The sequence below is a fragment of the Pseudochaenichthys georgianus genome, chromosome 19 (genome assembly GCF_902827115.2).
Source record: "Pseudochaenichthys georgianus chromosome 19, fPseGeo1.2, whole genome shotgun sequence".
Lineage (NCBI taxonomy): Eukaryota > Metazoa > Chordata > Actinopteri > Perciformes > Channichthyidae > Pseudochaenichthys > Pseudochaenichthys georgianus.
Genome location: NC_047521.1, coordinates 12,169,402 through 12,194,561, shown reverse-complemented (window position 1 = coordinate 12,194,561; position 25,160 = coordinate 12,169,402). Strand labels below are relative to the sequence as shown.

The 25,160-nt window shown below is 42.6% G+C and overlaps 1 protein-coding gene and 1 long non-coding RNA gene across 2 annotated transcripts in view; one reads left to right on the top strand and one right to left on the bottom strand.

The window, feature by feature from the left end:
• sdk2b (sidekick cell adhesion molecule 2b) overlaps positions 1-25,160 on the top strand; it is a 313,948-nt gene that overhangs the window by 266,828 nt on the left and 21,960 nt on the right. Inside the window, 22 exon segments of the mRNA XM_034107489.1 lie at positions 338-519; positions 1,010-1,125; positions 2,211-2,406; positions 2,776-2,874; positions 3,947-4,138; positions 6,194-6,315; positions 6,432-6,541; positions 7,397-7,547; positions 8,021-8,258; positions 9,098-9,213; positions 9,388-9,577; positions 9,835-9,933; positions 10,391-10,585; positions 17,148-17,349; positions 17,806-17,909; positions 18,931-19,001; positions 19,609-19,741; positions 20,368-20,424; positions 21,283-21,326; positions 21,328-21,382; positions 22,134-22,249; positions 22,633-22,819. Of these exon segments, the coding sequence (XP_033963380.1) occupies positions 338-519; positions 1,010-1,125; positions 2,211-2,406; positions 2,776-2,874; positions 3,947-4,138; positions 6,194-6,315; positions 6,432-6,541; positions 7,397-7,547; positions 8,021-8,258; positions 9,098-9,213; positions 9,388-9,577; positions 9,835-9,933; positions 10,391-10,585; positions 17,148-17,349; positions 17,806-17,909; positions 18,931-19,001; positions 19,609-19,741; positions 20,368-20,424; positions 21,283-21,326; positions 21,328-21,382; positions 22,134-22,249; positions 22,633-22,819 (2,975 nt within the window).
• Positions 9,478-20,145, bottom strand: LOC117464800 (uncharacterized). The gene is made up of 3 exons (XR_004554127.2): positions 19,982-20,145; positions 10,436-10,560; positions 9,478-9,567 (listed from the first exon to the last, which is right to left on the bottom strand). It is a non-coding gene; the product is annotated as an uncharacterized lncRNA (long non-coding RNA).

The following is a 25,160-nucleotide window of genomic DNA, read 5'->3' as shown; positions in this document are numbered from 1 at the left end:
TGAGAGAAAACTAAACATGCTATGACTTCTTTTGACTTCAGCCAAACTTTAGCAACTCTAATAGGCAGAGTCAGCAACATGCCAAACTGAGTGTAATTCCTGTAAACATGTAATTAGGTTGGTTTTCTGTTCATTACATCTAAATAAAACGGCAGGTGTTTTCCAGGTCTGTCAGTGTTTTTTTAATTGCTTGTTTGCTGGTGCTTTGTCTCCCCCTAGCAGGGACTCTAGTGTACTGACTCAAGCAGCCGAACTGAAATACATTTCAAATTCAGGGTGTAAAAAAACACAACGAACAGATGCATCTAATGCTTCCTTTTTCCTCTGTGTGTCTTAGGTACCGTCTGACTGGCCTTCCTGTGGACTACCAGATAAAGAACATAACTAGTCCTGAGGTGACTAACCTTCTCCTGGAGGACCTAATCATATGGACCAACTATGAGATTGAGGTTGCCGCGTACAACGTGGCGGGTTTGGGCACGTTCAGCCATAAAGTCACTGAGTGGACTCTGCAGGGAGGTGAGCGCACATCATCAATGTCATCGACCCGAGACCAAAACTAATGTGCTGACTCATGTCTTTCTTATTTATCAAATGTGTCAATTTCAATGAGTCTGCGTTTATATGTGTTAATTTCAAGCGTGATCATTATTCACAATGAATAGCACTACGATGCAGCATCCTGTGGGAACAGTGCAATAATAGCAGTACGCATTTTCCAATAAAAAAAAAAAACACTTGATGCATTGATTCTTCTTTGTAAGGATCACACAAAGGTTGCATCCCGGCTGAAATCTATAAGCAGCTCACTCAAAGAAAGTCACAGAGCCCTGGTATTAGGTGTTAGTGCAGACAGAAGGAGAGTGATGGCAGTATGTACCCTGACCTGTGCAGCAGCGATCAATACCCACATCAAAATAGATGCAGGAAGGCTTCCAGCAGTCATCTGAAATGTGTTCTCACACCTTTGTCTTCCCACTTCTCCTCTCCCTCCTGTCGTCCATCCCAGTACCCACCATCGCCCCCGGAAATGTGCAGGCCGAGCCGGTCAACTCGACAACTATCCGTTTCACGTGGACGGCCCCTAACCCTCAGTTCATCAACGGCATCAACCAGGGCTACAAGGTCAGTAGTTGCCGCGGCGACGTCCCCACCGGCCGCCACATCCATTGACAGAAGTGTCAGCGATGAGCTTGTAGTATCACATGTCCTGTGTAGCAAAAGGGGGAGCGGAGCCAAGGGGCAAAATATATTTGGTGTCATGGTGACGAATGGACCGTGTTCACCCATTTGTCAGTCGGTCACTCTCTTTATTCCCTCACGTTATAGTGAGGCTGTAATGATGAATGTCTTCATTATTTTGTAACGGGCTCTTGAATACAGTCCATCTCTTTATTGAAATATTCTAAGAAATGTAGCACACAGGTAAGCTACTGTACGGCCAGAGGGCACTGCTGTTTTTTCGCCTCCAGAAATATCCCTCTATTTCCGACTAATTTGCCACTTAATTACATCATTGGTTTCTTTTCCCCTTGCCTTTTGTCTGTCTGTTCAATAGTACTGCACAGGCCTTACTCAGCAGGGTGGAGCGGTCACTGTTCAAACCCAATCTGAATTTTATATGCCAAATGTTTTCCTGGGAGAGACTCAGGCAGCAATGGGAATAAGAGATTTAAAATGTGTGAGAGGTGATAGAAAGGTAAGGAAAGGAATACGTGCTGGAAAAGGGATTGGGATGGGGGGAAAAACAGTGGCAGACAATCAACTATCTCTCCCTCTGACATCTCTTGTGCCAGCTCTTGACTTCTCTGCAAGCTTCCCACTCTCTGGAAACATACCCAACAGAAATTCAATGGGTTTCAATAACTAAGCACCTACTGTGTCGATCCATCCATTTGGAGATGCTACATGGTGCGCTATCAAAATGCATGATGAGATGCCTCTCTTGAGCCTTGAATCTCTACATTTCCCAGTCTGTTTTAATGGAGCTAATCAGCCATACCCTCCCAGTGAAAAGCTCTTCAGGGTGTCTTTCTAAATATATCTTTAGGAGAGCAATGATGCCAAATAACTCCTCAGAGTGGCTCATGACTACCGGGGAGAGATAATGTTGTTAGATTTGTAAGGTTAAATGTGTATTACAGAAACATCATTAGCAGCTTTCTGGCTGATTTTCTTCAGTCTAACGTGCCCCTCTCTGTCTGTTTCAGTTACTGGCCTGGGAGCCCGGCAGAGACGACGATGTTACTATGGTAACAGTGCGACCGAACTTCCAGGACAGCGTCCATGTGGGATATGTGACAGGCCTCAAGAAGTTCACAGAGTATTACACCTCTGTGCTGTGTTTCACCACGCCAGGAGACGGCCCCCGAAGCCCGCCCAAAGCATTGAGGACACACGAAGACAGTAAGTGACTCTCGTCCACATTTCTCTCACTCTCTGGTGGTGGCGAGGGGACATGAAGCATCTCACACTAACACATCCTCCGGGCAACATCTATTATTCATGCGGAACCGAGTTGTGCAGAAGTGTTAATGACTGAGTTTATGCTGCATCTAACCAGCATCATCATCATTGGGACTTCCCTCTGAGATAATTGGTTAAGCTTTAGAAACTGTTAATTGTTCTCAACTTGTCATCAGACAGTTTTTGTTTGGGCTGATTTAGTTTAGTGAAAATGCAAATGCCGTCACCAGTTTGCCGATATGCCCACCGTTCCAGAGTGTCTTGTTTACCCATTGGCCCTGCTCATGTTTATTATTTGTCCCCGCTCAGCCCCCGGTGCTGTGGGTCACCTGAGCTTCACTGAGATCCTGGACACCTCGCTCAAAGTCAGCTGGAGCGAGCCCGGCGAGAAGAATGGAGTCCTCACAGGTATATCCAGCTCACCTCAACATAACACTGGTACAAGGATGGATTTCTGCAGTCAGCTCAATTAAATGTTCTTGTTTTTGTTTTGCTTCTTTTTTTCATTCTGCTGCCTAAGCTGCATGAGCTTACACAACAGCCAATATCCCATTACATCAGTTGAACAACACTTGTCAGAAAATGATACAACTTCCTACATAAAACATTACATTGCACACAAAGACATTTTCTCTCCTCCCCTGAGCTTTGCAAGTACATTCTGTGGGAGAGAAACTACCTCTTGAGGGAACTTTGGGATTTTAGCCTTCGCATACCATATATATGCACTAAATCCTATATAACACACTTCCGGAAAGGGAAAACCCCAAAACGCATATTTAGGCCTCTATAAATAAAAATGTTGTCTCACTAGGCCATGAATATGTGTGCCTTAATTAAATATACTTCTAGTAGCCAACTGTTACTTCTACACTGCAACATCTAAGTGAAGAACAAATGGCTTACACTGACATTCATATTTAAGTGTTTACCAAGGTCGAAATCCAGCAGAATATCTTGAACACATTTTAAAGCGCACACAGCAGGAGACAAGCACTGACATGCCATGTGAAATTATTGATTTGGCATGAAATGCTGCCCATTATGCAATCACATGAAAAGAGCTGCTGGCCAAGAAGCAAATTGTATTAACTTTGAGAGGTGTGTGTGTGTGTGTGTGTGTGTGTGTGTGTGTGTGTGTGTGTGTGTGTGTGTGTGTGTGTGTGTGTGTGTGTGTGTGTGTGTGTGTGTGTGTGTGTGTGTGTGTGTGTGTGTGTGTGTGTGTGTGTGTGTGTGTGTGTGTGTGTGTGTGTGTGTGTGTGTGTGTGTGTGTGTGTGTGTGTGTGTGTGTGTGTGGGGATATAATCACTGGCTGATTTAATTTGCTATATTCAATTTGTGATGAAGTTAATTTAATATTTCTGTTAGCTTGCCTCGTGGCATGCTCGCCGAGAGTTGCTATTGTAGTAAAACTGATGTAGAATTTTCCCCAAGAGGACTCTCTGTCTGTTTCTGTAAACCAATCTCTGTCGCTCTACAGGTTACCGCATTTCGTGGGAGGAGTTCAACCGCACCAACACCAGAGTTACCCACTACCTGCCCAATGTCACCTTAGAGTACAGGGTCACTGGACTCACTGCTCTCACCACCTACACCATAGAAGTGGCAGGGATGACGTCCAAAGGCCAGGGCCAGCTGTCCTCCTCCACCATCTCCTCCGGGGTCCCACCAGGTCAGGAACCAAACAGTACTCACACCAAAGGATCAGTACACAAAACAAAACAACAACACATATGTTGTCACTTAGCTCTAGGGATGTCTAGCCACACCAATATTTGCCCATGCTGTGAGATATTGGGCTGAGTCTCAGTTGTGTGGTCACAGCAATAACATTTCTCTCTAGAAATGTCCCAACTATTCTCTCTGGATAGGCCACTTACTTCCTTCTGTTGTTGTGGTTTCAATCTAGTTTATTATTTTGCCATTATTTTACTATTTTATAAGCATATCATTTGATTAATTGTGTGTCATCAGATATCCTTTATCCGTCCCATAGCAAGGGAAGTTACAACAGCCAAGTAAGCTTAATGTGGACTTACAAATAATAATGAGGCAAACACACATGTAATACAAATCAAATTAGTACACTACAATGGTCAAAATAAGAAGCAGCATTATAAAAGTAAGTGAACTAGCACAGGGGGTTTTCTGCCTTTGGCTATTTTTAAATTGTGCATACAAACAGACCATTACTGAAAGAGGTGTCTGAGAGGCTTGATAGACTGATTTACAGAGATCATTATGACAATCTAAGTAATTAAGACCAAAACATCCTTCGTTTTAGTTCCTATAAAGTCAAGCTCCAAAAACTATTTCCTACATTCCCTGGGATGCACCTCAATGGCATATTTTATTTGAGCCTCCCTGCCTCCTGAAGCCTCATTTTGTTTATAATGCAGGCCCTTCTGTTAAAAGTGTTCACTCCGGGTTAATATCTCAATAGCAGGGAACCTTTTATTAAAACACTCCTTCCTGCATATTTACTGCTTCACCTTTAATCTGGTGAACACTCTCTCTGTTGTCTGGCACCAGACACAATGAAATCTGACCCGGGTCACCTCAACCGGGACCGAGCCAGAGAGAGTCACCAATACAAATAGCTGCACCACATCTATGAAATAACAGCTCCCACGAGAGCATTAAGGACAATTATGGTCTTTAATGATTTCAGATTTGCGAAATTGTGTTATAGAAAACACAATGCCCACATCAATTACTAGAGCAGCATTCAGAGCATCTGTGAATCTGAAACCAGGCTGTTAAATGGAGAGCAGGCTTCACAGTAGCCGTTATAGTCCCCAAAATGGTGATTACTCTCATTGTATATGTGTAAAGAAAACACCTATGTGCCGGCAACTGTACCATAACCACCTCAGTTATCAGTCATGCAAATGAAAATTTAACTATGACCTGTGTAATCTGCATTCCATTCATGTTGAATAAAACCCGCATTTAAGCAATCTTGGAAGAAAGTGCTCCCTTGGGAGTGATTGCATCTATTTGAATATTACGCCCCTGTCCACGCTCCAATAGGCAGTTGACGTTCATATCTTTTAACTAGAATTTATTTAAACTATATTGTGGTTTGGAATGGTTATATGTTATAGTAGGTGTAATGCTTGTCTTGAGGGAAGCATAAAAGGGAAAAAAGACGAGGAGTACGTAATGCGCAGGCACATTCTCAAACAGCCTCCCAATAAACACAGACTCGCAAAAAACATTCCAACAAACGATGATATTCATATACACTGAAAAGGCGTCCTGCTGTTCTACATATTCAGCGTTTTCAGATTCCCCTCTTGGATTTCCAGGGAATAATCCATTTTTATGGTTTACTCAGCTCAAGTGTAAACAGTGTGATATCAGATTTAATCGTATCTCCAGATAACTGCAGTGTACTTGGCATTCATGGCATTGTCTCCGCTTGTGTACTGCGTCTAAGCATATTTTCCTAATCTACTTTTGCTGTTTTAGCTGAAGTTGGTAGCACAAGGGAGAGGAATAAATGAGGCGGCTGAGAAATTAATCTATGTGCAGTATCTGTACGGCCACAAGGGGGTGCTGTGGGAGATAGATGTTCCTAATCAAAGTCTACAACCCAAAAGCAGCATGTGGAAGAGGCCGCCACACAAAATAGTCCCAGAGCATTGTCAGTGCATTGCTTGCTCCATAACTCATTATTGTTCTGTCTTTATTAAGTTCAACACTGACTCTTCTCTCTTCACAGAGCTTCCTGGTCCTCCTACCAATGTGGCAATCTCCAACATCGGCCCACGCTCCGTCACCCTGCAGTTCAAACCGGGTTATGATGGCAAAACCTCCATTTCCCGTTGGCAGATGGAGGCCCAGGTGAACCACATTTAATCCAGAGCTGAAGTTCACATTTCCTTTGTCATGTTTTTCGGCCTTTTTTAAATCATCTTCTTTATGCTGAAGACTAAAGATCAAATTGTTCTTGCTCCCAGGTTTCTGTGGTGGGGGAGAATGAGGACTGGGTGATGGTCCACAAAGTGTCCAACGAACCTGAGGCTCGCTCCTTGGAGGTGCCTGGTCTCAACCCTTACACCTTCTACAGGTACTGTGAACCGTCTGCTTTACTCTTCATATTGTTATCTCTAATGAGCATCCGAAAATAACCAATATTGGCGAACACAAACCCTTCAAATGAGCCCGGACTTAGCCTAGATATTAAAATGTAATAAATGTATCCTGGACTTTGAATCCTGCAAATAAATACTAAAACTAATTATACATAGCAGCAAACAAACAAGTACCCAAAGGCCTCAAACGCATCAAAGTTGAATCGGCTGTCACAAGACTATCTTCTTTTGTATGCATTGTTATAGTAATAGGATCGTCTCATAATTTCCAAGAATAAGCTAATGCTAGATAACATGCTAATTAAGCGTGTGCAGATTGTAACAAACGACAGATGTATGTGTGTTTCAGTATCTCGGCTAAATTCAGCTCATCCCAGGAGCCTTATCTCATTCTCCATTCCTTTTGATTTGGATACAAGCTTGTTATGGACAGTGTGGTTTCAAAATCATCTTTTAACAACATGCATGATCTTTATCTTGTTTCAGTCTTCTGCTTGTTTTCCTCCATCACATTCAATATAACAAATGCACATTTCACCAATCCCTGAAGACCTACAACAGCTATCATCATTCTAACATCAGTGCTGCCAGTTTACATTTGATTAGAGTTAGACAGCAAAATGTTGTTTTTGTATACAGCCTGTAACAAACAAGCCTGCTGCTCATGTTCATGCTGTTTGCATAGCCAGTGCTCTGATCTCAGTTCAAATGCAATAAGCCTCATGTAAGAGGATGCACACTGCAAGAGTTACAAAAACCCCAGGAGTTAATTCCAAGTTTTCTAAACTGATTTCAGTTCAGATGAAAGCAGCATTACGATGTTTTTTCAGGTTCCGTATGCGCCAGGTGAACATTGTTGGCACCAGCCTCCCCAGCCAGCCCTCCAGGAAAATCCAGACTCTCCCTGCCCCCCCTGACATGGCCCCCGCCAACGTCACCCTGCGCACCGCCAGCGAGACCAGCCTCTGGTTGCGATGGATGGTGAGTAGGACTCAGCTTCCTGTGTGTATCTCGTGAATATTCATCACATTAGTGAATCGTGATGTCTCACTATAGTATAGCACAATTTGTAAAAAACAACAAGTTGCGATTATGTTTGACAGATATTGCCATTGTGATATGTTTCCAGATATAAGAGGGAAGGATTCTTTTTTTAAATAAATATTCATATTACCGTAATAAAAATCCAATAAAATGTGTGTTTTATTTGTTATAAAGGGCCAACACCAAACAATATGTTCTTAATAAGTCTGTAGTATACTCATTGTAGGCCTGGATTCCACTGTAGTTCCAGAATAGCTCATTAAACATTTTATTTGTTGGCCTATAACAACAATTATAATTTAGATATTGCACTAGTCCTCTGTGATTTGGAGAATCATTTGATTAATTGTGCAGTATAAGTATTTTGACCCCTTTTCCCTATCTCTTACTCTCTCAATGTTCATGCTTAGCCTTTGCCTGAATGGGAGTACAACGGGAACGCAGAGCAGGTGGGCTACAGGGTCCAGTACTCCCGCGCGGGCTCACAGGGCCGGGCGCTGATCCACATCATCGCAGACCGCCTGGAGAGAGAGTTCACCATCGAGGACCTGGAGGAGTGGACGGAGTACGAGGTCAGGGTCCAGGCCGTCAACGGCATCGGGACGGGACCCTGGAGCCAGCCCGTCAGAGGCAGGACGAGGGAGTCTGGTGAGTCATCTGTCATCCACAGAGACAAATATATGAGAGTCAAATGATCAATGATCCTAGAGGGAAGAAAGATGCATCATTAGCATCACAAAAACACCAAAGCATGGCTCGCTTAATTACCCAGAAGCACTTTTGTTTGTGCTGCAAAGTGTCAGGTTGTGTCAACAGAAGCTACAATTAAATGACGATTTATAACACACAAAAAACAAGCAAGACAACACATTCCTATTTAAGAACTATGACCATATTTTCATAGATTTGTCCATGAATTAAAGCCCCATGTTACTTTTCTAATACTAATGTTATTGTTACAACATCTGTGTGGAAAATCTACATGATTAGTCACATTAAAAGGAACAAACAGTTTACACTGCCATATGTGAAATGATTGTATGAGCAGGCACTATAATGCTCTTTTTAGCAGGCGAGCAATTCTCCCTCCATGCTTCTGCTTTCATATCGCTCAGCAGACGTCGGGCAGTGAGAAATGGAAGGAGTCTGAGGAAATTGAGAACACATGGACTCAAATGTGGAATTCCTGTGCTCCCTTTTTCCACTCACTTCAGCAGATTCTTAGGAATCAGCGCATTGTGTCCAGAGATAAGTGCCAAGGAAGAGAAAGGGCCTATTCTTGCAGTCTTTCTTTTGTACAGCAGGCCTGCAGGGTATACCAGGATATCAGAGGCTTTGTGCAAACACAAGCACACAGGCCATAACCATATCAGATCAATCAAAGTACATCCACACAGTAAATAGACTAATGCATTTTTCAGAAGAAATGGCAAACAATGGACTATTGAGGCCTAATGTGTCTGGCTCCCGCTCTCTTTGTGTTCCAGTCCCCTCCTGTGGACCCACCAACGTTTCTGCCTTCGCCACCACCTCCAGCAGCATCCTGGTGCGCTGGTTTGAAGTTCCCGAGCCAGACAGAAATGGACTCATTCTTGGCTACAAGGTCTGTTTGTGCTTTTTGTACTGAGCAGTCAGAAACCATCTAATTGTTCCGTAAGAAAAAACAACTATTGTTAGGCAGTATACAGAGCAGCAGGGAAACACTGTGTGAGGCCATTTCTTTATTTCCAAATCCCCTTTTCCCCAACATCTCTCGCCTTTCTCGTCCCTGGATCAGGTGGTGTTCAAAGAGAAGGACTCTGACAGTGCGGTCCACTTCTGGATGGTGGAGGGGAACGCCACCCACAGCATTCAGCTCACCGGTCTTGGGAAATACGTTCTGTATGAGATCCAGGTCCTGGCTTTCACGCGGATTGGAGTTGGACGGCCCAGTTCTCCACCCATCCTGGAGAGGACTCTGGATGATGGTAGGGACAACGTTAAGCATTTAAGCATGTAGTATCACATCAAAGAAAATTGTAAACAATGTTATTTGGCATAGTCCAAGTAGAACATTTGCTTTTATGCTATTGACATTTACAATTTGTATTAGCCTTTCATTTAACATTGGGACGATTTATCTTCAGCTTGATAGGATCTTTGGTGAACTAATAAGTGTAAATAAAACGTAAGCAAAGTCCGAGTTGTTAAAGTATTCAGTGTTTTGTCTGTTTATTTCCTGCAGTGCCAGGACCTCCTGTGGGTATCCTATTCCCGGAAGTGCGCACCACCTCTGTCAGGCTTATTTGGCAGTCTCCCTCGCAGCCCAATGGCATAATACTTGGTTAGTAACATACAAAAGTAGTTATTTTCTCTTACCACCATTATTCCTTGACATTTTACCCTAAAATCTAGCATCTAATCCAGAAATATATTTTTTGAATGGAGCCCACTGGTGTTGACTTTCAACATACTTTGGTGGTGTTTAATGTCAAATCTTGTGATTTCCTGGCTCTAAAGGGAGTTGGGATCTCTTCTAAGCTAATAGGGGATTTCCTTGTGAGCGATTGAGTCATTATACATCTGTCGGATAATTTATTTTAAACTATACAGTATGTCAGTCCCACACAGTAGCATGCAGAAGCTAATAGAGTCATTTCAGAAGAGACAAATCTGCTTGTTGCACAGTTGGCTATTACCAACAGAAGCAACAAATAAAACATGTTTCATCCTAGTTTTACCCTAAAACTGAGCTCCGTTTGACACCTTAATAAGATATGTTTTCCTCCATCTTCCACCAGCCTACCAGATCACATACCACCTCAACTCCTCCAACAGCAACACACCCACAGTGGACGTGCTGATCCCCAGTGCTCGCCAGTACACTGTGACCAGCCTCAAGCCGGAGTCCGTCTACGTGTTCCGCATCAAAGCGCAGACGAGGAAGGGCTGGGGCGAGGCTGCTGAGGCGCTGGTGGTCACCACGGAGAAGAGAGGTAACCATGTTAGACTGCTGGATTTATAGCAGATGATTAACAACAGTAATACAGTGCTGCAGCGATGATGTATTTTGTATGCTGACCCGAAAGTTGTCCCTCGACAAAAAGCTCGCAAACCGCTGTTTGAATGACAGCTGAACATGAAAATATGTTAATCTTGTGTTCCTAATACATAAACTAAAACATGTTCAAATAAACGTTGACTTAAACACAGGGAAAGTAATAAAATAATAACTGATTTTAGGACTTATTCCTGAACCAGTCTATCGAGAAGAGCACATAAAATAACATTATTATCTGTTATGGCGTTTTAAAAGTTTAGTGGTATTTTGAGGTGTAGCAGTAACAAACAAGGTAACAGTTGTTTGCATAATTCTCGAAGCAGACACAGGTATGTGATCTGAGTAATGGCACAGCTAGCAGAGAGCTGTAAGAAGCATGCTTTGCACTCAGTTCATTTGCAGTTTACAGTCCAGTCAGCAGATCTGTTTTCAGAGCGTTTCTGCCCCGTGGGTGTTTATCGGAAGCGCTCTGATGCAGTTCTGAGAACAAATCAGTCCATCTGCTTCCCTCAAGGCACACTGTGGATTGTTTACTCTGCAACTTTATTCCTCGGCTACTTTTCATTCATCGGAATCTCCCTTGTTTGTGCAACATGGCCCATGCAAATGTGAACAAGCAAAAAGTGTGTTCAACTTTTATATAATTTCTCCATCCTGTCTTGATGATTTCAATGCTTTGCTCCCACTCTATTCTTAAATGTGTATTTCTTTTGTCCACCCACCCGTTGCCAATGTCTCCTTCCCTATTTTTTTTTTTTTTTTTTTTTTTTTTTTAGAACTTTCTTTTTTTCGTTTCAGACAATAATACAGTACAATATATCTTTCAGTCACATTCACATTTTCAGTTTTTCCAGCTGTTTCAAGTATTAGACAACCAGTAACAGAGTACCACTCCAGTGCTAAATAAAAAATGTAATAAAGATGGCCTACCTTAGAAAAAAATAGTAAATAAACAAAAATAATAATGATGGAAACAGAATACAAGGGACATACAAGAGTGTTAACAAGTATTACTGTATTAGTAGATGCATTACAGGGGCCCATCGCTTGATAAATGTATTTTTCTGTAAGCGTAATAAATATGTTATTGCTCCATGTGGTGGGTATCCCACACTCTCCGAATCCAGCGGTTATAGGTGAGAGGTTTTAGTTTCAACCATTTAATGGTGATGCACTTCCGGTCTGCTGTCAATTGTTTGTAGCCTTTATGTAACCAGGTGAAGCCCCTTGAGATCAAAAGATCTCTTTTTCAAGGGTGACCTGCAGGTCATTAGTTACACATGTAACATAAAAACAACAGAACAACAATAAGGATGACATACAACATAATGTACAGGGTACAGTTTACAAAACTCTATTTACAGTGACAGGTACCATGAGTATCAAACAGCATGTCACCCAGCCGAGTTTTAAAATGATGCAGGGGAACCAAAGTGCTCAGTTTTAAACATGTTTGCAGACTGTTCCAATTTAGTGGAGCTGCACATCTAAAAGCTTTCTTCCCTAAGACAGTCCTAGCACTTGGCACATTTAATAAAACAACATCATGAGATCTCAGGCAATACGTACTTTCAATTCGTCGAGAGATCAGAGAGCAGATTAAAAAAAGGTAGTTTACCCAACATGGCTTTATAAATGAACATGTACCAATGACTGAGCCTCCGTACAGTTAGTGAAGGCAGACCTGCCTTGGCATACAGGGTACAGTGATGAGTAAGTGCTTTACAGTTAGTAACAAATCTCAGAGCACTGTGATACGCAGCATCTAACTTTTCCAGGCAATGGGCAGGTGCATTCATATATATCAAATCACCATAGTCCAGCACAGGTAAAAAGGTCACAGTGACTAGCCTTTTCCTGGCTTCAAATGAGAAACAGGACTTGTTCCTGTAGAAGAAACCTAGCCTATCCCTCAGCTTTTTAAGCAGATGAGTGACCTGGAGTTTAAAAGTAAGACAATCATCAAGCCAGATACCAAGGTATTTGTAACAGGCAACAACTTCAAGTTTTGTTCCTTGCGTAGTTACAATATCTAAAACAGGCTCTGGTGTCTTTTTAGCTTTAGAAAAGAGCATTACCTTGGTTTTATCCACATTTAAAAGAAGCTTTAATTCAGAGAGCTGAGTCTGAATAGTGTTAAAAACAGCCTGTAATTTAACAACAGCCTCTTTAATGGAGGGACCTGCACAATACATTACAGTATCATCCGCATAAAAATGTAAAGTAGCTTCATCCACATTATCACCTAAACTGTTGATGTAGATGGAGAATAAAAGTGGTCCTAAAACAGAACCTTGTGGTACACCATTAGAAATGTTTAACCACTCAGAAGACAGTCCATCAAAATGAACACATTGGGACCTTTCAGAGAGGTAGTTCACAAACCACCCCACTGCAAGGCTGGATATGCCAATACTGAGTAGCCTCTGCTTTAAAATGCGATGATCAACGGTGTCAAACGCTTTGGAAAGGTCAATAAATAGAGCTGCACAACTCTGCTTATTATCTAAAATACTAGTAATGTCATTTACCACTTTCATTGTCGCAGTGATGGTGCTGTGTTTCTTTCTGAATCCTGACTGATGTTTAGACAGGATATCATTTATACATAAAAACTCCTTTACTTGTTCACTCACAAGTCGTTCGAGCACCTTAGCCAGAACTGACAATTTAGAGATTGGCCTATAGTTATTTAAAATAGTTGCCTCCCCTCCTTTCAGTAAAGGCAAGACATAAGCAGACTTCCATACTTTTGGAATTGTATTTGTGCTGAGGGAGAGGTTAAAAAGAGAAGTAAGAGGTGGAGCAATAAAATCTGCAGCTATCTTTAAAAAGAAAGGTTCTAAGTTGTCCGGGCCAGCCGGTTTCCTAGGATCTAGCTTAGATAAGGCTTCATGAACAACATTGACAGTAAAAGGAGTAAAACTGAAAGGGTTTTCCAGACCACATTGTTCAGAGTCACGGATTGGGGTGTTCACAGAAGCAGAGTTAGTCACAGAATCAAACATAGAACCGCAGTACACAAAATGCTCATTAAAGCAATTTAGCATAGTAGCCCTGTCCGATATAGTGCCAGATGCTGTGGTAAGGCACGGAGGTAGCTCATTACGGATCTCACCGGTGGATATCGATTTTATTGCTTTCCAACATTTCCTAGGATTATTTAGGTTTTCTGTGGTAACTGACAAATAGTACTTCGACTTTGCACTTTTGACATTTGATGTGAAGCTATTCCTTAGCTGCCTAAAACGCAGCCACTCTTACCTCTGAGCCTGATTTCATAGTCTTTGCCCAGGCCTTGTTTCTCTCATGAAGGAGACTAGACAGCTCAGCAGAAAACCAAGGATTGTCTCGTCCCTTTACTCTAAATTTACGCAGGGGTGCATGTCTATCAATGATCTCCATAAAACCAAGATAAAAATAAGACCATGCGGTTTCCACATCAGCACACAGATCGATTTTACCCCAATCAAAATCAAACAGATCATGCACAAAACCCTGCTCCACAAAATGTTTTCTGTCTCTCTTAATGATAATGCGAGGTTTAACCTTCTGGACCTTAGTGTCCCTAATTGTGGCTACAACACAGTGATCACTCAGATCATTTGCAAATACTCCCACAGATGAATATTTATGGGGAACATTAGTTAAAATTAGATCAATTAGGGAGGATTTATTAGGGGACTTAATGTTAGGGCGAGTAGGACTGTCCACAATCTGAGTAACATTTAAAGAGATACAAAGGTTTTTAAAATCCTCTGACACTTCAGTTAACCAGTCCCAGTTAAAATCTCCAAGTAGCACTATTTCCTTGTAGTCTAGTTGTGATAAAAGATTAGCTAGTGAAGACAAGGAGTCTTTGACAGCTGAGGGGGGTCTGTAACAACTCACTACCATGACCTGTTGACCCTTTGCCACTTCTATATTTATGGCTAAAAATTCAAATTGCTTACTGATCGATTTGGAAACTAATGTGGTTACACTGAACTTATTCTTAACATAAATGGCAACGCCACCACCTTCATTAGGCCGGTCGGTACGATACACATTAAAACCATGTAAGGCAATGTCAGAGGCCAAAATAGACTTGTTTAGCCATGTTTCTGATAAAACAATGACGTCAGCGTCAGTCGAGCTCGCCCAGACACGGACAAAATCTAGTTTACGTAACAGACTGCGCACATTCAAGTGGATGAAACCCAACCCAGACCTAGCTTTAAAATCAGCAGGAGTAGCGATCTGACTACTACTACTGGGCGGACCAGGGTTAGGTTGTACATTTCCTGACAGTAATAACAACAAAAAAACCAAGCATCTTTTCCTCTTAAACGACACACATACATTGTCATCTAATTTAGAAACACCGGAAAAGTCTGCGAGAGTGTGATTAGAGCTTAAGAAGCAGTCCTGAAGAACCATCATCGCAGGAAAATAAAAAAGACAAACATATTTTGTCGAGCAGATTGTCTGTGACAAGGCAACCGGTAATTATTTGAGCAACACATCCGAACCTTTGCAGAGGATGCCCACTGCGGGTGGCAGAACAGACCTGAATCCAGTAGACTTCTCAGAATGACTAGAGATCTTCTCATAGTCCAAAACAGTTAACAGGCACAGCAGAATCCCGATATGGGCCATTTTCCCAGACCAGCACACAGTATCCGCGATGTTCCTGGTGCAAAATCAGCACAGCAGCAAAGGACAGGCGAAAACAGCAGCGTGGAAGCGCTCCGGTCCCTCCGTGGTATCCCCGAGGTGAAAGCAGGCCTCTGCAACAGCAGAACCAGGACAGGTGGAAAGCAGCCCCAGCGGTGGTAAAATCCTCCTCCGCACAGCAGCACACGCCCGGTGGAAGCAGGCCAAAGCCCGAAGCATGGATCCACTCCGTCTCTCCGCGACGACTCCGGGGTAAAAACCTCTCCAGTACAGCCTCTACAGGTGGGAGCAGGCCTCCATAGATCGCAGATCGCAGGCAGCAAACAGGTTGAGCCGCTCCGTCTCTTCGCGATGAGCAGGCCTCCGTAAATCGCATGCAGCAACAGGTGGAGCCGCTCCGTCTCTTCGTGACGTCTCCGGAGGAAAAACACCTCAGTACAGCCGCACTCCACAGGTGGGAGTAGGCCTCCGCAGATCGCAGACAACTAAAACTACTACTTGTATAAGTAGGGATGGCTAAAAGTTTGTAAGCAGGAGAGCTAGATGCTAACAGATGCTGTTAATATAATTCTTATTATATACCTCTTATGCGGCTTTCACACCAGCGCTTTTCAGTTTCTAGCTCCGAGCGGGAGCTTTTCTGGTTCAGCTCCGGTTTCCCTTTTCAGCTCCCGCTCTGTGCACACCGCCCACTGGCGCCCCAGAGCTGCCCCTGCTGCGTCATGACGTCACCGTTTACATCGCTGATTTGCTCCCCAACGGCAGCTCACAACAACAACAGCGTCGGGTCGATGATCGTGTTGCTTTTAATCACACGAAGCCAGAATAAATTGAATAACGACTTCTCCAACCTTATACTTTGCTCCAGAGTGCCGTGATTCATTGTTTATTAATGTGTTTCTGCGGCATTTACCGACCGCTGCAGTATTGGCTGCTCTTCCACAGGAGTTTATTCTCCCGTTAGCTCCCGGTTAGCTCACACTGCAGCGGCCGCTCTAAAGTATTCACTGTCCGACTCACACAAGCAGCTGATGCATATCCCCAGTTCCCCTTAGCCTAAGTGAATGTGTGTCAGTCTGAATTGACACTGTTTGGTATCACAACGCTGTTATGAAAGTTTCTCTGGTATAAAACGGGTGATGTTAGCATAGCAACCGAAGCTAAACTGACTACTTGCATCCGATAGCTGCAATAATACAAAACAACACGTCTGCCTCTCTCCACAATGATCGATAACAGTGAACGGATAGTCAAAGTAAGGCACAAATAAACAGAATCACACGAAGCCTGGTTAGTGTTGCCTGACTTTATAAAGTGTGTTTATAGGCACTACTGCTTGTAGGCAGGCATAACAGTCGACCCATGGGAGGTGGGTTTAGTTTCCTGCACGCCTCGACGTAAGAGAGACGTAAGGGACGTCACCTCTTAGCTCCAAAGCTCTTGCCTCTGGACCGACAATTTTTTGGAGCTGGAAATGAAGCGGATTCCGGAGCTAAGAGCCGGCGCAGCTCCGGTGTGAACTGGAAAACCCGGCGCTTTTCAGGCTCTAGCTCCGAGCCGGAGCTGAAAAGGCGCTGGTGTGAAAGGGGTATCAGACCTCTCTTCTAGACCCTCAGGTAAAACTCCCAGTAGAGCCACCATCGGATTTAGAGCAATATTCTGTTGGAATACTTCTTTTAAATAGCATAAAATATCTCTTTCCAAAATATATGTAATTTAGGGCATAACCAAGATATATGAGTCTGATTTCCCACAGTTCCTCCAACATAAGTTACTATGTGTCGGGCCCATTTTTTCCTCCTTCCCTTTGTAACACCTTTTGTCTGTGTGTCCACATTCAGCTCGTCCCCAGCCCACCAGCCGCCCCATGGTTCCTCAGAAAGACGTCCAAGCCCGTCATGTTCTCCTGTCCTGGGAGCCGGGCAGCGACGGCCTGTCCCCTGTGCGTTACTACACCGTGCAGCAAAGAGAGCTTCCTGAGAGCAACTGGACCGTCCACTCTGCCTCCGTCAACCATGAGGCCTCCTCCTACATAGTATCAAGGTAGAGAGTTATTTTAGCTTTCTGGAGTTTTATTTACAACATCTAATCCTCTTTATTACAAGACATGTTTTTATATTTGTTCTCTTTAGATGTAGAGTATAAGTCTAGTCCCTACTGTACACTCACTTAAATATTCCCTCAGCTGCACTATACTTGGCATTTCAACAATATGCTTATACGGAATAATGTTTCCAGGGTATTAGAGTCTGATTAGGAACATAAACAATGGTATGAACCAGCCAAACAAGTTTAGGACATTAGGAATTTAGAAAATGCAGCATTCAGCAGAGAGGTCTCTCAGTTTGGCTGACTTTCTTCCTAGTTAGCTTGAAAAGCTTTTAGCTCCCACAGTGAGACTACATTTGTCTTTTTGATATCTGTAGCTGAAAGGTTAAAGATCCAGTGTCGTAGTTTATCATCAAGATTGATGGGCTTTCCTGTGCTTCCATCCCTAAGGCTGAAGCCCTTCACATCCTACCAGTTCAGAGTAAAAGCCACCAATGACATAGGGGACAGTGAGTACAGCGAGGAAAGTGAAGCAATCACGACACTACAGGACGGTAAGAGTGACATCAACTTTAATATCTGTTGAGTGAATTAAGCCTTTGCTAAGCCCCACCTTTCGCTGCTACTCAATCAAGCTAATAAGACTAACTTCCTTTGCTTATGGTTGCTCCACAGGATTTTAAGTAGAAATCTAACATTAAAAGAAAATGACATTTTCTTCCAATATGCCTGGTAACTAGCATCACTTTTACACATGCCCCAGGCTCAACGTTTACCTTGACTAGTTTGAAATCCACACTCACCACTCTCCTATTTTCCAAGAGTTAGATCTAAAGCTTTGGCAGCACTCTCATGTCTGTTTGTTAAACAGTAGGCCACAGCTAGCTGCCAATTAGCTAAGCATTGCATAAAGACTGGAAGTAAGGTTATAAAACCCACCTCTAAGCTCGAATATGTCTCCTGTTTTGAATCTATTCAAGTGTAAAAACAACATGTTGTGGTTCTTTTGGGCGTTTCTGCAACTATTCCATGGCATGTGCATTCACTCCTCAATGGTTACCTGGCAACCTAACAGTATTGACAAGACTTTGCCGAAAAAACAATAATAACAAACGCTGTTTTAAAAAAGATTACGTTTCTGTACTGTGAAGTATGGAACTATTTCACCTTTAATGTTCGCACATGAACTGTATTGAGGTATTTATCGGCACAATATTGCCATTTCACTCTTATGTTTGTGTGAACGGAGTCTAATGTCTCCATGAATCAGCCTATTGTTGTGATTCAGACACCACTGGCAAACCCAGCAGGTGATGGCATGTGTGCACCATCTGCAGTTACCATGAGACGTGCACACCGCACAGCATCAAACGTTTGCCCACTGGTGCTTTAGCCAACTAAAGAAATATCCTCTTTCCAAACGCCTGTTTTTCGACCCATCTGTCAGTGCCTGTTCTGTTCTAGCTGTTGTGTTTATGGCCCATGAATGCCACTGCACATGGATACATTTAGCATCTTGAATTGTGAACATTTGCTGGTCAATTTAGCCCATTTATCTCACTTTTGTTGCCTCAGCGCCTGACGAAGCACCCTCCATTCTCTCCGTGACACCGCACACAACGACGTCCGTGCTGATCCGCTGGCAGGTAAGAAGAGGCATATTGTTTTTGTTTCTTTTGTTCCATTGTTTGCAAAATCCATAAAAAGCCCAAGAAAGTGGCCTCTAAAGAGATACCATGGCAGTACACAAAGTAGGCCTATACTTACAGGCCTGATGCTTCACACACCATGTACTCTGTGTGTGTCTCTACACCCTCTCCAACACTCACACCTGACTTAACGGCTCATAAAGAGGAAAACAGGAGGCTGCAAGCACCAATTTGATGTTTATGGAGAACACTTGTGAGTTTATAAGGATAGAAGAGTTCTTGTTTTGCTTTTGCCCTCCGGCTCCGCTCTCTCATGTTCAACCATCGGGGATTTCTCTCTGTGTGACTCACCTTTGGGTGAGATCACTCTGAGACGAGATTTTCTTTTATAAGCCTCAATTAATGCATGCCAGTCAAGAGACAAATTACATGATGAAGAAGTGGAATATTACAGTGAAAAAAACACAAAAGTAAAATGTCTATTAAAGTGAAATTATATGACCACATCAAGCTGAAAAGGTATGCCATGTGCAATATTCTCAGATATTTGTTCGGCTTAGTTCTGCTACGTTAGACTTAAAATGCCCAATCTTTTCATTTCCAGCCCCCCTCTGAGGAGAAGATAAACGGAATCTTACTGGGCTTTCGGATTCGATATCGTGAGCTGCTTTATGACCGTCTGCGCAGTTACTCTGCTCACACCATCAGCAGTTTGTCGACCTGGGGCGATCTCACCGGTGAGGAATTACTGCAGCAAACCATGAATAACAGCAGTTTGTTACCACCTACACGGTTGGATCATTACACAAACACGTTTTCACTGAGAACTGCCGGTATGTTGCATTTATTATGCTAATAAAGCTACATTGTGAATTTAAAGAAATAAACCAAGGACAAAAACTGCACATCAAGAAACTATTCACCACTGTGACAAAAAGTGTTATTTTCCCACCTTCACATCAGTAACAACTACTCACCATTATGAGTTTCCTTCACGGGTCATTTTTCTCTTCTCGTGTCAGCAGCACCATTTATTTCCATCAGAGGAAAACTTTCCCAAGATATCCCCGCTGGTCTTGACACCACACAGCAAAACATTTCATCTTGTGATCAGCAGGCTATTATTAGGTTTACTCAGGCACTGTTGCTCCTGCTCCGTGTAACTTACCCTATCATTTACCGTTGAGTCGATCCTGGGCTGACTCGGAGGTATGATCACTGTGATTGTGGGTTTATTTATGATCAAAGTGAAGCGCTTCTTAACAAGGGGAATATCAGACACTAAGCCTATTGTCTCTCCACTTCCTCCCCCTTATTTAACCCGTCTTTTTTATCACTTTTCCTTCTTGCCTCTCCACCGCAGCACCCTACAGCATCCAGAACCTGAGTGATTCAACTCAGACCCAGCATCAGTTGGACAGTAAGTGATGTTATGGCTCTGTCTTAAAAAAACACATGTCCTGAAGAGGCCCTATTTAGCTTTTTCTGGTTTTTCACTTTCCTGGTTTGTGTTCTACGGGTTTGTGTGCATGCACAGGCTAAAACAAAGCACCTTTTGAACATTAAAGCGTGTAAACATGTCCAACTACTCAACAAAACTCAAATATGAATCTGAAAGTGCTCATAATATGGCCTCTTTAACAATGATTCAATCCCCAAAGTGATTAGGTTACAAAGAAAAACAATCTCAACATATGTTTGAAGTTTCGAGCAATTTAACACAACATTTGGCTGCTTATATTTACACCAAACTGGTACAAACCACTTCTCTAAAGCAAACGGAAGCTCTCTGTCTACGGAAATCCTGGACACTGAGTACACACGCTCGTGTAGTCCAACACACCCTTGGTTTGTCAGTTTATTTGGAGAAGCACTACAAAAGCAGATGGCCACAGACTGCTCCTGCACCCCTTGTAATTATTTATTTGCGCAGACAATCAGTGTTTTACCGTTACTCAGTAGCGGTGCTATGAGAACAAGTGGGACACTGCTGAGGGATTACAGCCTTAGTATTGCACTACTGACTCAACCAGATTGTTGTGGCACCAGGAAGGAGGTTGAGGGATTTTGGATGAGCTGAAAGAATATTGGGTTTCCAAAATAAGGAGCAAATAGGGATTCGATAATCATTGTATTTATCACATGTAATTATACAAGGTACAATTCCTGTGAAAGATATGCCTGCTGTTCAAAATAGTTTTTCCAAAAGGTGATTCGTGGTGTTTCGTGTTAAATAAATTCCTAACTTTTAATCCCTTGCTGTTTACTTCCCCTGCAGAGCTGAGTAAACACAAGCGCTACGAGATACGCATGAGTGTTTACAAACGCTGTGGGCGAGGGGCCGACCAGCACGCCACAGGAGGTGTTTGTGGGGGGAGGCAGGTATGTACGCTTCCTGTCATTTCAATCAACACGGGCTCCTGCACAAAGTCATTTGGCCACCCGCAATGCAAGTGGATTAGACTTTTCTGTACAGCCGTCACTCACACAACCTCTGTGCTTTTTATCCACCCCAAAAACATTATGCATTACATTAATGTGAACAACATCTTGTTCTTTTGTGTCTTTCTTAATAATGTGAGCCATGTCCATGCTCAACTCTCTCATGTTTGCACACATGTCTGCACAGCCCTCCACTTTCAAATATAATACACTGTAGTTTGCCATATACTTATTGTGCTAAGTGTTTTTTTATGCTTTTAAGGTGATTTTGTATAGTTACTTTTAAATGTATTGTAAATACTTGTCTTTAGTATCCTTTTTTAATGGTAAATTGTTTCTTAAAAATACTTATTTGTGTCCTTATATATTTCTTTTTTTTTCTACCTGCTTTGCAACTTCTTTTTTTGTATTATTGTTTATGTTTGCACCACCAGATACCAATGCAAATGTATTGTATGTGTAAACGTACTTGGAAATAAACTTGATTCTGATTCTGAAGTGATCTCCTAAAGAAGCACGCGAGGAGTCATTTGTCTTTGTAAATCCTGGGTTCTTCTTCTTAGGTTTAGTCTGTTTGGCTGTTATGCTGCCTGTCAATACACTGAGTACAGCACCAACTAAAACAATCCCTTGTATGCAGGAAATGTCCTTGTCTGGTATAATAATGTGTGTGATGGCCTTCAACAGTGCCTACAGCGCCGCCCCAGAGTGTGGCCATTCAGTCCGCAACCGCCACCCAGCTGGACGTGACGTGGGACCCTCCCCCCGTGGACGCACAGAATGGAGACCTCCAGGGCTACAAGGTCGGAGTCACACTTTTTTTATTTAACATCTTCTGAAAACGCTGCCAGGTGCCAAAGTAGGCCCTGGAGCAACACATGTTATAGTCCTACTTCCCAGTTTTTATCTTTATATAAAGATTCAAATGTTTATTTGTAGTGCTCAAGAGACCGCATCTATTTCATGTGAATCACCATTAAATGCACATTTCTACACTTTAGGTAGCACTGTTTTCCAGAGGGGCTTTCAATGAAATTGTTCAACAAAATATTTACAGTGAATCAAATAAAAAACTGCTTTCCCTTTAGGGAGATTGAAATGGGAGGGAGGTTTATAGAAGCTGAATTCCCTGAACAGCGTCTGTAGACTTGCATTAATATTTATTCATGAATCCTATTCCACGTAGGTTTACTTTTGGGAGTTCCAGCGCAAGAACGATACGGAGCGGCTGCGGACTCTGTTCATGCCGGAGGGGGGAGTGAAGCTGAAGAACCTGACCGGTTACACCACCTATATGATCAGTGTGGCCCCTTTCAACGCAGCTGGGGACGGACCCCGCAGCGCACCCACGAGGGGCCGCACCCAGCAAGCAGGTACATTAAACCACTAGAAACCGAATAAAAGGGCAATCTGAGAGCAAGGCAGACCACCATGGCTGTTTTACATTTTTCGAATCCGCTATAGCAGGGGTGTCCAATCTTTTTTCACTGAGGGCCACATACAGAAAAACATACGAAGGGCTGGGCCACTCACTAGAGGTGAGGTATATTGCCTCGTAAGTTATAAGTTAGCAAAATCAGTAAAATATATGTAAAAAAAAAACACAGCATACATCCCAGCTTTCATTTAGTGTTTCATTTATTTAGTTTTCAGCTCATTCATTAACACAGATTGCTTGTAATAAGGGGAAATAGGAAGTCTATATCTCAAGCTTGTTATGCAAATAAGTTATTGCGCTTTTTTTACTTTAATTTACTGAATTTATTTTAAAATGTGGCTTATTAACACATGGAATATATTTTTTCGATATGTTTAAGATGTATAATATAAGACAAGCACAAGTTTCATGTGTGGGCCATATTCCATTATACTTTTAGAATTTGCGGGCCAATTCAAAATGGACCACGGGCCTCATTTGGTCCCCGGGCCGTAGTTTGGACACCCCTGCGCTATAGCATTAAATATGTTGTTCACCGGCCTATGCTACACTCCTTCCCAAGTGTTATAAATATCTGGCTGGTAGATGTTCTGTAATCCTGTCAGTGTTGTAGTCAAGTCACCAATTCACGAGTCCAAGTCACTCTCGAGTCACCACTCTTCGAGTCCAAGTCCGAGTCACCTAGGGAGAGTCGTAGTCGAGTCCGAGTCATCCAAGGAGTGTCCGAGTCGAGTTGAGTCATCATACCTGTGTTCTAGTCCAAGTCCGAGTCACCTAAGAAGAGTCCGAGTCACAAGTCTTCATGTATTAATCTTCGTGGATATATGTGTTGAAATGTAGCTGCTCCTCTACATTGCTTTTATCCTGTCATGTTATACTAATCTGTCTATTGAACTGCTGTGAAGCGAGTTTGGCTACAACTCTTGTAGTAGGTGCTATACAAATATAAGCTTATTATTAATATTAATATTATTATTATATATAAATAAACTATATATAAAAAATGAGTTACCTTTTTAGAGAAGTGATGGTTCTATGGTCCTATGGTAAAATGTTCGTTTTGCACTTTTATTTTGATAGTAATAAGATCGGGACTCTTATTTTGAAGGAACTTTTACTGGTTAAATCGGTTTACTGATAAAGATTGAGCCCCAGAAAGCACATGGCTACTTAGCATGCAAAATGACTTCATTCTGCATTTTAAGTAGCTATGTGCTTTCGTGTTATGGCTAAATCTTTATTTATTGATTAGATCACGTTACTCTGATGATAGTGTTCAAGACAGCCTATATGTCTGAACTCGATCCTTAGAGTAATGTGTTACGGAGCCTTCTCTTCAATATTGTTTCCACATAACGAGCATTTTGCGCTGCTCTTTTCCAATGTGGAAGCAGAATGTGTGAAAGCATACAGCACCATGCGGGTGTATCTTAGACATCTTTAGACTGGAATAGCGGGGCCCAGTACGTGAAGTCGCCTCGCAGGTGCACACGCCAGGATAGAGGACATCAGACTCCAGAGAAAATGTGCTCGAGTCCAAGTCGGAGCGTCAATGTACGAGTCGAGTCAGAGTCATCGTGGGGGGAAAAAAGCACGAGTCCAAGTCATCCTGCGCGAGAATTCACGAGTCCAAGTCCGAGTCGCGTCAATCAGTGCGCGAGTCCGAGTTGAGTCACGAGTCCCGAAAATCGACACTCGAGTCCGAGTCCAGGACTCGAGTGCTCCATCTCTGAATCCTGCTGACAAACGGGTCAAAGAAACCAACCTGAAAACATAACCTCTTGGCGGAGGTAATAAATATGCTAATTCACTATGAATGAGTGCAAGAGTCGGGAACAGCGGTAATCAAGCAATCCAGTAAAACAAATACTTCTCTGAGTTTAATGAATGAACACCTGATGGAGTTACTGAGCAAAAGAAGACAAGCTGAAGACAAACGAGTTAACGGCATGACATGACTAAAGCAGATGAATTCGAGCACCTACAGTGATGTTCATTCATTTGTCATTGTAGAAGCCAAAATGCTTGTTTTTGCCTTACTTTCTGTTTGCATCGCGTTTCATTCTTATTGTTTATCACTTCCGGCAATGGTCACGTGGGTGTGGTTTATTGGTATTTAGTCACCTGTTGGATGCCGGTTGGGAGGATATGATGTAGGAAGAGGGTGAATTTGCTCCGATACTTCTGTTGACCGTCAGGTCTGGAGTCGTATATTGTTTGTTTTCGTCTTTATTAAACACCATGGACTACAAATGACTACGGACTCTTATATGGAA